The following is a 13056-nucleotide window of genomic DNA, read 5'->3' as shown; positions in this document are numbered from 1 at the left end:
CGCCGCGCCGCGAACTGCCGGCGTGCGGCGCGCCTCCGCCGCCATTACGATTCTGTCACGTGATCCTCCGGGCTCTTGATGGCCCAGTGGGTAACACACTCACCTATGAACCAGAAGAGCCAGGTTCGAATCTCACTTACTTCCATTGTGTCCCAGAGCAAGACACTTAACCCTGAGTAATCTCTGTTACTATTGATGAGATAAGAGCGTCTGATAAATGTTGTAAATATAAATGTAGCAGCGTACATCCATAACAGCATTAACGAAACGTGAAGACAAACATCCAAAGCTAAGAATATACTCTACATGCCAAAAGTTTGGACACACCTTGTGATTCAATGTGTTTTCAGTTAGCGGTTAAGGAAGCGGCCCCATAATCAGAAGGTTGCCGGTTCGAATCCCGATCCGCCAAGGTGCCACTGAGCAAAGCACCGTCCCCACACACTGCTCCCCGGGCGCCTGTCATGGCTGCCCACTGCTCACTAAGGGTGATGGGTTAAATGCAGAGGACAAATTTCACTGTGTGCTGTGCTGCTGTGTATCACATGTGACAATCACTTCACTCACTTCTTTACTCTAACTGTTTCTCACTGAAGGCATCAAAACTATGAATGAACACATGTGGAGTTATGTACTTAAATAAAAGTGGAGTCCTGGCCTCCACAGTCACCGGACATGAACCCAATCGAGATGGTTTGGGGTGAGCTGGACCGCAGAGTGAAGGCAAAGGGGCCAACAAGTGCTAAACACCTCTGGGAACTCCTTCAAGACTGTTGGAAAACCATTTCAGGTGACGACCTCTTGAAGCTCATCGAGAGAATGGCAAGAGTGTGCAAAGCAGTAATCAGAGCAAAGGGTGGCTATTTTGAAGAAACTAAAATATAAACCATGTTTTAAGTTATTTCAACTTTTTTTGTTAAGTACATAACTCCACATGTGTTCATTCATAGTTTTGATGCCTTCAGTGAGAATCTACCAATGTAAATGGTCATGAAAATAAAGAAAACACATTGAATGAGAAGGTGTGTCCAATCTTTTGCCGTGTACTGTATATTATGTTATTATATTTTTCAAAAACTTTTTATTAATTGAAGATAAGCTAAAATGCATTGTCTATATTCTGTCTCGCCTTTGAGAGAGATCTAAATAATAAAATTAAATAATAAAAAAGGAATTAATAACCTCACCTGGCAACACGGCGCAACTGACACTGAATCAGCTGCGCGCGTAAAACGACGTCTTGACGTCAGCGCTGCCAGCGTGGAATACGCGTCTCGCAACCAGGAAGTAAACTGACTGGCCAGACAGCCGAGCGACTCCGCCTTCCCAGCTAAGTCATTACGTTTCGGCGGAGCACCCGGGGCTCGCACGGTGAAACGGGTGGAAAACGCTCGTTTTCGGGACATTTACAACCCCTGCAGCACATGGAACAGACGCCCCGCAAGGTAACCAGGCAGCCGTCCTTTGTGGAACTCGAGGTAACGCCAGGCGGACAGGGCACGTTAGCACGTTACTGGACTGTCATTCCCTGACATTCCCTGAGGTGACGTGTGAGGAACTACCAAATGCATCGTATGTTCTACTGTTGTTATCCAATTTTAGTGCGTTTAATTCGGTTTGCCGTAAAACCTTCGGCCTGTGCTGCAGTTTGGAAGACGAGGCAGATTGAGGAACCAGTTCTCATTCAAATATATGTTAATAATGTGAGGTCGATGGCGGATATGTAGGTGCCTAAACAGGTGTTTCTTGCTCTTTTTGAAATGCAAAAAATGTCGTTTTTGGGGTGCTTTTGTTGAGGCCATGGCTGTGTGAAGGAACTGATGCAAGGTTATTGTATGTTCGAGGGGACATTCCTGCCCGATTGAACAGGACATTTGACACCCTCGGCCCGCTGGATATAAGTATGTGTGTGGCGGAGGGGTGGAGGATGCAATCCAGGATCCCAGGAAAACATGCTCATGGAAATTTTTTTTATGTCAACTTTTTTTTTATTCCTCCACCCACAGTTCACACATTCTGAATAAATACAAAAAAGTAAACAAGCTGATATACAAGATTCTTCTTATCTTAGATGATGGCTGACCCCATGTTAGCCGAGATGGGGAAAAATCTAAATGAAGCAATGAAGATTCTGGAAAATGGCGAAAAGTAAGTTTAATCTCATCTTATCATTTAACATGTTAAAGGTCCTTTATTATGATTTTTTTAGTGATCCACTAATACTATATATGAAATCTCTTTTCGAAATTCAGCCTTTGTGCAGAATTACAGCCACTTTGAGCCAGTCTCACAAAGACATAAAGGGACAAATTCCAGATCCGGCTGTCTGAGCTGCCGCTTTTTGAATGGCGAAGCAGAATGACCAAAGCTCTCTCGCCATTTCTAGCCACTGCAGCTCCATAGACAGACTAGGGGAACTTGTGTTAATGTTAAATAATCTCACAAAGTGATTTTCATGTGGGGACACATCTAAAACAATGGTATAACAGAACTGCCAGAACACAAATACACTTTTGGAGAGTTGATGCTTTCTGATCTTGACCCTAGTTGTGTGTGGCTGATGAAATAATTTTGCTTCCCAGGGAGGCTGAACTGGATCCAGTTATACGCAGGCTCAGCTGGAGGGATATACCCGGACCGTTACAGGGAGAGTGAGTAAACCGTCTTTTGGCCTTTTCTGCATTGCAGTATTTCTTATACATATGCTATTTGTATAATTACATTAAACATGAAGTATAAAACAAATATACCCTTCATACACGTGTAATACACCCAGTTAGCATAGCTCAGACTAACTCTTACACTGTTTGTGACGTAATACAATTTACAAGTTGTTTTCCACCATTTACAGTGGCCAGGATGTTTTCAGTGTCCTTCAGTTAGTGCAAAACCTTATTCATGATGATGATGATAAGCCAAGCCATCGGTAAGCCAGTCTAGGTTCTCTCATTGTCTGCTAATTCTAAACATGTCAACCATGCAGCAACTTATGACTTCTTGGTTTTGTAAGTTGCTTCGCATTTGCCTCAGTCACTTTTTTCTGCAGCAGGACTCAGTATGTTGGCGAACAGGCACACATGGCCCTGCTAGGGCACAGCCTGGCTGCCTACGTCTCCGTCCTGGACCGAGAACGGCTAAGGAAGCTGACCACACGCATCCTGTCAGACACCACCCTCTGGCTCTGTAGGATTTTCAGGTCAGCACCGATCCACTGCAGAGCTGCCCCCCACGAGACTCATCCAGTTCACATTGCTTAACTCAGCACTTGTCTCAGAGGAATTAGCGCACTGCTGCATAACCCTAGAATTACTGCTGGGGGGTTCCCCTCCTCTCTATATATAAATATCTAACTAATTTCATTTTTTTTCTTTTAACAGGTATGAGAATGGCTCTGCATATTACCATGAGGATGACCGAGAGGGGCTGTTGAAGGTTTGTCGGTTGGTGATAAACACTCGCTATGAAGACTACAGCACTGAAGGCTTTGCGGTCCTCAGCTCTAAACAGCCTGTCATCTACCAGAGTGCGGCCTGTAGACCTGGGCTTGGACAGAATCTCTGCAGCCAGGTAAGTTCAACTTCAGCCTTACCTTCCAGGTTGGATAGCCAAGTGTAAATAGTTCTGTACTTTGTAATAGGCAACAGGAGAGAAATATTCTTAGACTTTTGTGGCTAATTTAGTATTTTTGTGCTGCAAGCATCGTTCTTGATCATTTAGGTTAATTTGAACTCTTCTCTTCTTATTAGCTTGGACTGCCTCTCTCTAGCCTGTGTACTGTGCCCTGTAACACTATGTTTGGATCTCAGCATCAAATAGTAAGAAATGGCAATATTCTGTTGTTCCCACATTGGCAAGCTGTTACATGTGTACATAAATAAAGTTTTTTTTTTTTTTTTTTTTTTTTTTTTAATTCTAGGATGTAGCCTTGCTGGACAAGCTCATAAAAGATGACGTAGACACTGGAAAGCTTCCTCTGCTGTTGATTGCTAACGCTGGTCAGTGTTGGTCTTGACACCTTACCCCTGTTGTTAATTGCATACTGCCCATACTGCCACGCACAGGAGCTAAAAGATCAAATATTTGCATTTTTAGGAACCCCTGGTGCAGGGCACACAGACAAACTGGGCCGTCTCAAAGAGCTCTGTGTCCAGAACAACATGTGGCTTCATGTAGAAGGGTAAGCTGCGGCCATCCTGAGGTAGAAATCGGTGGATGAATGGGCTTAGATGTTTGTTTGTTTTTTTCTTAATGCTGTGCATATCCGTGTGTCTATCAGCGTCAACTTGGCGACTTTGGCGCTGGGTCATGTGTCCTCCACTGTCACGGTATGTTCAAGGTCTTACATTTGGCAGTTATTTATCAATTCATTTTTTCCCTTTGCTCTTGATATGAGGGATGCTTTAGTGACTTATCTGACTTTCTCTCTCTGCAGGCGGCAACTAAAAGTGACAGTATGACACTAACTCCAGGGCCATGGCTCGGCCTGCCTGCTGTGCCTGCTGTCACACTCTATAGACATGAGGACCCAGCTCTGGTGCGTGAAGGGTGTTAACTCTGGAAGACTGTGATGGAGACATATTCAGATTCATACTGTTGAGTATGTTACCAGTGAAAAGTTTGGACACACCTACCCCTACTTTATTCACTATTGTCGTCATCAAAAACGGCTTCATGAGATGCTCATTAACATGAGTTCAGCGTGAACCTTCAGGACTGTTGGAAACCATCCCCATTGTCAAACAATGCTGCCATCACAGCAAAAGCTCCCTGCTTTGGAGAGACTCAAATGTTCAACTTTATGCCTTGTTTGCATTTTTTCTCACCTGTTTTCTAACATATTTCATAGTCCTGTGTCTTCAATTTTTGCAAGACCCATAAATGAGTAGGTGTGTCCAAATGTTTGACTGATAGTGTAGGTGTGTCTTTACTCAGTGTCATGCAACATGGGGTTGAAGTGAGGCACGCTCAACATCGTGAAAAACAGTGAACTTTTAATAAACAAAAAAAGAAGTGGCGTGATGGTAATAACACATTCGAAAGACGTACTGCAGAAAAACAGAGACATCATGAGTCCCCGGCTGCCACCCGTTCGTGATTATAAGCCTTGCATGCAATTCATTAGGTGTCGTGAGCATCTAGGCATCACGCTCAGCCAGTATACACATATAATTTATGAAGGTTGTTAATTACTTTTTTTTTTTTTTTTTCTTTCAGTGCGAGGATGGAATTTATTTGAACCATGTAACAGGTTGTCTTTGCTAATCTGTAAGTTAATTTTACCTCCATGCATGGTGGGGGTGCTCTTTCCAACAGACTCTTGCTGCAGGGCTGACCTCAAGCCTGCCAGCGGAAAAGCTCCGGGCTTTGCCCCTCTGGCTGTCCCTGCAGTACCTTGGGCATGATGGGATAGTGGAGAGGATTAAGAAGACCTCTGAGCTTGTAAGTATCTGTCTGGAAGAGGTAATCTGGGCCATGGAAGCACACAATGTTCTGGAAGACTGTACAACCTGACCCCCTTAATGCTGGAGGGATTTTTTTTCACAGAGTAAGAAACTTCTAGAACATTTGAAGACACTGGGCTCAATTAAGACTTCGGTAAGGAATTTTTATTGGTGGTGTTGTCTCATGGGCAATTATTTCTATTCACAGCCTCTTTTTAAACTACAGCTAATGTCCTGTAGAGGTTAATTGCCTCATTAACAAATATTTTCTTTGTGAGGAAATATAGAGTTGTTTAATTAGAAAATGACCAATTAGTTTATCCTGTAGTACATACACCAAAACATGAACCCCGACCCTCCCACTGTTTTGTGTTATTATTAGGATGTCCTTGAAGCTGAAGTGTCTCTCCTTGAGGCTTTAAGCATGGTAAAGCAGCGATTTGCCTTGCCTGTTAGACGCTGTGTCAGTCCTTAACCATAAAACTGTAGTGAGAATATGGGTGCCTTGGGTTTCAGGCTGTGGTGTCTCACCCTCGGGTCTCTTTGCTGTCTGGGGGCTCTCTGCGGGACGTCCTGGGCTCTCTCATTCTGTCCATTGTAGGTTTGACCAACGCTTTGCCTGCCTGCTCCCACTTGCCTCCCTCTCTCCTTCACGTTTCTGCTCCCTGGCTCCCACTGCTCTCTCCCTCACCATGTCCACCCATGCACCGATAAGGACCTTCCCTGTTATTGAGTTGCTGTGTGTTCACAGGCATGTGCTAGCAAGTGTCATCTGGAAAATGCCGCGTTCACGGGGACTGATGGCCCGGCCCGGGTCATCAGTGATGGACTGTGTTTGAACTGGGTTTGAACGGGGTTTATATCATTTACTCTTGCCATCTTTATTGTGTTGATGATGACCCCAAAACTTCATTTGGCCTTTGTGAGAGACGGAGCACATTTTGTAATGGGCTGATCTTTTTATCATACTAACACATTCATCTACCTGTGAATTAATAAAAAAATAGCACATGATGTGAGGCTGGGTTCAGTAATGAATTTCTGTAATTGTGGAACTAAGCTGATTTTTAAATTTTGATATCTGATAATGATTAGATATGCTAGAAGCGCCACTTTCAAGGTGAGTCAGGGAATTTTTCCTCCAGTCAGAAGCATTCTCAACTGAATGCTACATGTTTTTTTTTCTTGAGGCCAGTTGATTCAATTGTATTTGAGCTGTAAAACACTGGAATGTCCACCATCCAGACCTGTTTGACCAGTCAAGTGAACACAGTTCAGAGTCCAGTCTAAACAAAAGCATCTCCATTACATTACATTACTTTTGAGACATTTTAACTGAGCCCAAAGTCACTCATATAAACATGCTGATTGCATGTACAGTATTGATGTTAAATGCGAAAAAAGTACAATAAAACTTGCCTAAAGTTTGTGGTCAGACAATTAGCTTTTTCTTTTGTTGCATGTCTGTCAGGTTGAGGATGAACTGAATTCACCTGTGGTGGTATTCAGGTTTTCCCAGGACACCAGTACATGTGAGTTCTCTGAGATTCACCCACAAAAGCTCATGTGCTAATTGATCAGAAGAGATAAAAAAAAAAATCACTTTCTGTAACTGCATATTTTAAGTTATAGTATTTGGTCTAAATGTTGAATTTCCAATTTATATCATTTTAATTTTATTCATTCATAGTTTCCACAGTATTTAAAATTAACCTCCACTTATATAAAATATTATATAACAACTTTGCTTCCCTCATCATTTTAGCATCCAGCCATGGCTCAGTGGAGGGTTATTCTGGAGGAGAGAAAGAAGTGCTGGACGCTCTCAACCGCTGGGTAAACACAGAATTCTTTATCACTCCTCAGTAAATCCACTAATAGCTTGTGTCACTTAATTGCCACTTTATGGCCTTTATTTTCAGCTGGGCGAGCAGTTGGCACAGCATGTGCCTGCCAGTGGTGTGGATGTTGTTGAGTTGGAGGATGAGGGCACCTGTGTTCGATTCAACCCTCTCATGACCGCAGCAGGTGTTGTAAAAGCCATACGTGTTGAGTTAAATGATTGGTATATGAACCTCTTGTTGTAATGTCCAACTGGGCTGGAATTTACTTCGTCTTCATTTTCCTTGATCTATCTGCCCCACCTTTAGGATATCTTCTTTAGGAAATCTATTGCTGCTGTCCATCTAAATAGTTAAAACATTCTTCAGACACAGTTGGAACTGACTGGTTATGCTTTCCTTTAATATGCACACAGTTTTCTTTGACCATTTGGAGAATTGATACTCGTGCCAACTGCTAGAAGGTTAACATATCCCTACCTGGGACCGGAAACAAGGGCACACAATGAACAGAATGTCCGTGTGGAAGACTCATACTCACACCCATGCACCCGTCACACTAAACAAAGGGTGGAAACAGTTAGAAGGCAGCGTAAACCAAATTCTAAACCTTTATTCTGTGTTAGTTCCCTACAGTTCTGTTTGAACTCTACAGGTCCCCTCTAACAATGTGGGCCTGACTGTATGTGTGTGTTTCAACCTGTCAACTGTCATATCCTGATCAAGAAATATGTGTAAGCTGTAGTTGACCCCATGTGCACAGTGCTGGGAACACAGGAGGCCGACATCAATGCTGTGGTAGAGAAGCTGACTGAGTTGGTGCCCCTGCTTAGCTGCACGCTGCGTTTCAAGCAGGACTTCAGGGAGGAGGTGTACCAGCACCCTGCTCTCACCTACATAGAGGACCTCAACTGGCCTGGCCTGGGGGTAATAAGGTGAGAGGTTCAGAGTGTGACTGGGGCCAAAGGTCAGAATTCATCTGGTATTGGAACCACACACACGATTCATGCATGGCTGTTGTCATAATCCTCCTAAAATCAAATCTTCACATAACACATACTTGAAAGTACATTGTTTTCCATTATAAAGATGATGACGACATTATTTCTTATAACATGTTCGGAATTACATATTGAAAGGATTCTGTGGGGGTTCATATTTTCAGGTACCAGCTAAGAAGTGAGTACACTGATGACAGTAAAAGGCAACAGGACTTGGAGAAGGTCAACGTTGAACTACTGAAGAAACTGAAGGAGATGGACACAGACTTCAGCTTTTCCTCTGGTGGGTAACTCTTCTGGGACTGCAGACTCCATTTCAGGGCTTTTACTTATGCCCTATACTACTAAATTAGGATTAAGGAATTATTATTATTACCATTATATATAGTAGCATGGAAATGTCTGTGAATGGCTTAGTGAGCAAGCATAAAGACATAAAGTTAAAGGTCCCCTGACATTAATTTTTATTTTATATAGGTGGTCCACTAATACTGTATCTGACGTCTCTTTCTGAAATTCAGACTTGATGCAGAATGACAGCCACTTTTATTCAGTCACACAATCAGATTTCCCCAGGACGTGTTTTGGTGTGTAGCTTTAAATGTTAATGAGGAGGAGAGAGGTGGGATGAGTTGGAGAGTGGCCTATAGAAGTTGAGGGGGCATTCATGTATTACCCATGACGGTCAGTGGGCAGAAAAAGCATGAGAGAGGGGAGGTGACCTTTCCATGTATGATGACATAAGGGGAAAAATTCCAGATCCGACTGTCTGAGCTGCTGCTCTCTGAACAGAATGACCAAAGCACTCTTTGCACATATCACTATTTCTAGCCACAGGCTAGGGGAACTCGTATTAATGTTAACCTCATTTTGTGAGATTATTTTTCATGATAGGGGACCTTTAAAGATGATTTTCAGTTTGTACAGTTGTATTGTCAAAAAAAGAAACATGCAATGTTCCAGGCCTTAATATGCTTAATTAGCTTATGAATAATGTCTGTGACTGTTAGGTTAGTCCAGATTCAGAGGTGTATAAATTCTTTCTCTTCAAACTTAATCATAAAACCAACAGCCATGGGCAACTCCCAACTATTCTTAAAAATATAATAATTGATACGTAAAAAGCAGGAGAAGTCTACAAGAAGATAGCTATAAGAGCAAATCCTCAGCAGAAAAACTTTCCTGTTTGTTAGCCAGAAAATCTGTCTGAAAGTGTGTAAATGAACATTTAAATGAGCCTGATTCATTTAGGAAACAAGTCCTGGTTGACTGAGGAAGTAAAAAAAAATGCAAATATACAATGGAATACTCCAAAGATACAAGGTTTTGCCGTGACAATGACAGTTCCCTCACCCCGAGCATTGAAAAATCTGTAAATGGACCTCAAAAGAGCAATGCATCCATGACTGGCCAGGAATCTTGCAAATTTAAAAGACTCTTAAAAGAATGAATTAGCTGGGTAAAAGGGTTTAGTGTAAATATCAAGTTAAATTAACTACAATTCAGCTACAAAATCTATTATTATTTATATTATTTTCTTTGGATCAGTTGAAAGGAATAAAATCATCGGATGGGATCCTTGCAGATGGTACCAAAGTTTGCTCTGTGGTTGTGCTGCAAGCCCGATAACAATATCAGTTTATTAGATATCTGGTAAGGTTTAATGAATCACTACTATAAGAGGGTGGCAATAAACATGAAATACAATATGATAGTCTCATCTGCCAACTTGATAAACTGTACACCATCCTTACCCACACTGGTTGGCAAGGTAATAATCTACACTGAGCATATGCTTTGCACTGAAAAAAAAAAATTATTTAGAATTATCTGCATATTAGTTACTATATTTTTTTCTCTCACAGGTCCAGAGTTTAGCCCAGAGAAGAACTGTATATATGTGGGAATAGCTACAGATGACCTTGATGTGGGAGCATTGGTGGAAACCATTGCTTCTGTTGGAAGAGAAATTGAAGAGAGTGGGAAGGTACAAGCTATAACACTTATGTTTTTTGTTATTAACAAGAAAGCTAATCTAAAACTAACAAAACTTTCTTCATGTAATTTAAATGATTAGTAAAGGAATAACAGTGTAGTAAGAGATATTTCACAAGATTTCTGCCCATGTGTGAATTTCCAGGAATTTTTCTGTTTTGGAAAAACCTGGATTTTTCAGTGTGGCAAAGTTTCTTCAATAATGACCATGAACAGCTGGTCTGTTCCTTTGTGAATAACACTGATATAACACAGATATCGTATCTCATAGCTGTTGGAGAACATGACTGAAGTGGTGCGGAAAGGCATCCAGGAAGCAGAACTACAGCTTCTGAAAGCAAATGAGGAAAAGCTCATGGAGGAGGTTTGTGTTTGTCTGTAACTCTTTCTGTGTGTTTGACTGTGTAAGTGTGTGGTGGTGGTGTATTTTTGTCCTGCCTTCTTTGTGATAGGCCACTCTTGTTTCAGGGAGTTCTGCGTCAGATTCCTCTGGTTGGCTCTGTGCTCAACTGGTTCTCCCCCTCCCAGAGTTCTATCAAAGGCAGGACCTTCAACCTTGCTGCTGGTACAGCTATTTGTTAAAGATTTTACTGGTATTTACTAATGCCTGGTGATGGGTATCAAACATCACAGACAGTATGAATTGTAGATCAGGATAGCAGGAAATCAGGGATTGAGATGTTATTCATGAATAACTTTCACAACACATTTTACAATTAATGACTTACTGTGACAAATGTACAACTAACTCCTAATGTTAATATGTTGGCCAAAATGTATATATAGATACAACATGACTACAGCAATTGTTGTGTTGAGTCAGTAATAATCTTTTTCCAAAAGGCTCATTGGACTCCACTGAAGAAACATACACAATGAAAGCCCAATCTGGCAAGACCGATCCACCTGACACGCCAACATCCACCACAAAACGCCTTCCAGGTATTGCACCGAACCATCTCTTGTTTCTTCCTTGGTTCAGCAGTATTCGTATGAACTGTTTTTATTTGCCTTTTATCAGGGTTTCAAAACATGCAGTTAAAATTAAGAGCAGTACAGACTTTGCGTTACCTCTGTCTCTCATCAAACAGGACAAAAGCTCTTTAGGCGTTCAACGACTGGCTCAGAGGTATGCAGTGAGGTTGGGTCTGTTGGCCAACCAGAGGAATTGCTGAGGGAAGCTACACCACTCCCCTCTCCTCAGGAAGTAGTGTCCCATGTCACCCAGGAACTTGCTGAGAAGCCAGGGCCTTTTGAGTCCACTGAAGTACCTGAAAGCCAGGAGTCTGATGAAGAAGGCTCCATCAGATAAAAGTGAAAAGTAAGGTGTGGAATTCTGTGTGGGGTGGGGGAGGGATGTTGGTCCTCAAAGGAAATACCTTTTTAGAGGTAGGATATGACCTGGTCTGTTGCCTTTATCTGTGGAGCCAAACCTACATGAAGATGTAAATGAGTGTATATGCAAATAAATGAAGAATACTGGAATTTTATTTCTGTATATAAATACACAAAATTATATTTTACTCACACTGAGTATGTGTTATCAGCACATACTACCTTAAAAAAGATAGCATAAAAGAAGAAACTGTATATAAAGTGTGCTAAGACCAATGGAAGACAAACAATTTACTAACATGAGACATTAGCTATGACTCCTGGGCATTTGAAAATTAATTTACCTGGACTGTACAATGAGATGAGGAGCTAACTGTAAGAACTAGACTGTAACTATGAGCTAAATATTCACCAAGCTACTACACTACTATGTACAGCTGCAAAGAACATACTGTTTATTCTGTGCATTATTTGCACTGGTCTTAGCACCAAAAGCCAGCCCATTGAAATTACCCTATAGAAACATAGTATGTGCACTGTCATGAGTCCATATAATTGTTTTGTTTTTAAATTGTACTACTACATTATTTACATCACCAAAGGGCTGTTGTGGCCTTAACTTCATGATCAAAGAAATGTTTCTTTACTCCATGTGTTGCATAACGTTTACTGTAAAAAAAAAAATAATAATAGTAGTCAGGCAGCCTGCTTGAGACTAATGCAAATATTTTAATTAAGAAGGAGGTTAGCTTTATTGCACTTGTTTGTACTGAATGTCTTACACAGAATGTTTTCATTATATTTATTGTAACACATAAACATGCTTAATTCAGGAAATATACACTTCTGTTACGAGATGTCTCATACAGGATGTTGTGTTATGTGCCGTCCCTTCAAAACTTGTATTTTCCACAATCTTATGGTTGTCATAGAGTGTCCACTGTGAAGTAAAATGTTTCAATGTATTTTTGTAAGGACAATTAAGAATTATGTTCTTTGATGTCATTTGCAAGTTTTACAGTTCTCTTTAGATTTATAATTTACACTTTTTAAACCAATTAATGTTGGTGCCCCCTTTTAGTATGTGATTTATAAACCAAAAGTCTGCTTGGTAACAGATGTACATGTTGTTTATGTTTACGACATGCAACTTGATTAATTCTTGTGATGCACATTATGCCAAATATTTTTGTTTTATTTATCTTTTGTTTGAGGACAATTGTTACCATACAGTTGTTTGGGGTTTATATATTTTAGTTTTTGCAATTTTGTTTATATTTTATTTTAGATATATGTTTATGGACATTTACTGATCTCTTAAAAATGAGCAGCTACTCTTTAATTGCTGGTGCAATAAATAATTGGGATTGACTTGTGTAAGAAAATATATGGGGGAAATTTTTTTTTTAATAGATTTCTGACCTTATTTTGTCTACTGATAAT

At 40.9% G+C, this 13056-nt stretch overlaps 1 protein-coding gene across 6 annotated transcripts; it reads left to right on the top strand.

The window, feature by feature from the left end:
- Positions 1–1283: 1283 nt before the first annotated feature.
- On the top strand, positions 1284–13000 carry pdxdc1 (pyridoxal-dependent decarboxylase domain containing 1). Of its 6 annotated transcripts, none has more exons than XM_028985060.1 (25): positions 1284–1445; positions 2072–2148; positions 2583–2651; positions 2852–2926; positions 3050–3196; positions 3378–3567; positions 3747–3815; positions 3917–3995; positions 4093–4177; positions 4277–4325; positions 4433–4534; positions 5314–5439; positions 5545–5595; positions 5824–5868; positions 5958–6038; positions 6913–6973; positions 7207–7277; positions 7364–7469; positions 8046–8217; positions 8448–8566; positions 10149–10270; positions 10550–10642; positions 10747–10843; positions 11122–11220; positions 11370–13000. In XM_028985060.1, the coding sequence occupies exons 1-25, from the start codon at positions 1425–1427 to the stop codon at positions 11588–11590; spliced, it is 2427 nt and encodes an 808-aa protein (XP_028840893.1). In that variant the 5' UTR covers positions 1284–1424; the 3' UTR covers positions 11591–13000. The 6 variants fall into 6 exon arrangements, with proteins under 6 accessions (XP_028840893.1, XP_028840892.1, XP_028840894.1 ...); XM_028985059.1 differs by having other exon boundaries at positions 3047–3196; XM_028985061.1 differs by lacking the exon at positions 5824–5868 and having other exon boundaries at positions 3047–3196.
- The last annotated feature ends 56 nt before the right edge of the window (positions 13001–13056 follow it).

The sequence above is a fragment of the Denticeps clupeoides genome, chromosome 7 (assembly GCF_900700375.1).
Source record: "Denticeps clupeoides chromosome 7, fDenClu1.1, whole genome shotgun sequence".
Classification (NCBI taxonomy): domain Eukaryota; kingdom Metazoa; phylum Chordata; class Actinopteri; order Clupeiformes; family Denticipitidae; genus Denticeps; species Denticeps clupeoides.
The sequence above is the reverse complement of the archived record's forward strand: the minus strand, read 5'-3'. Positions and strand labels throughout refer to the sequence as shown.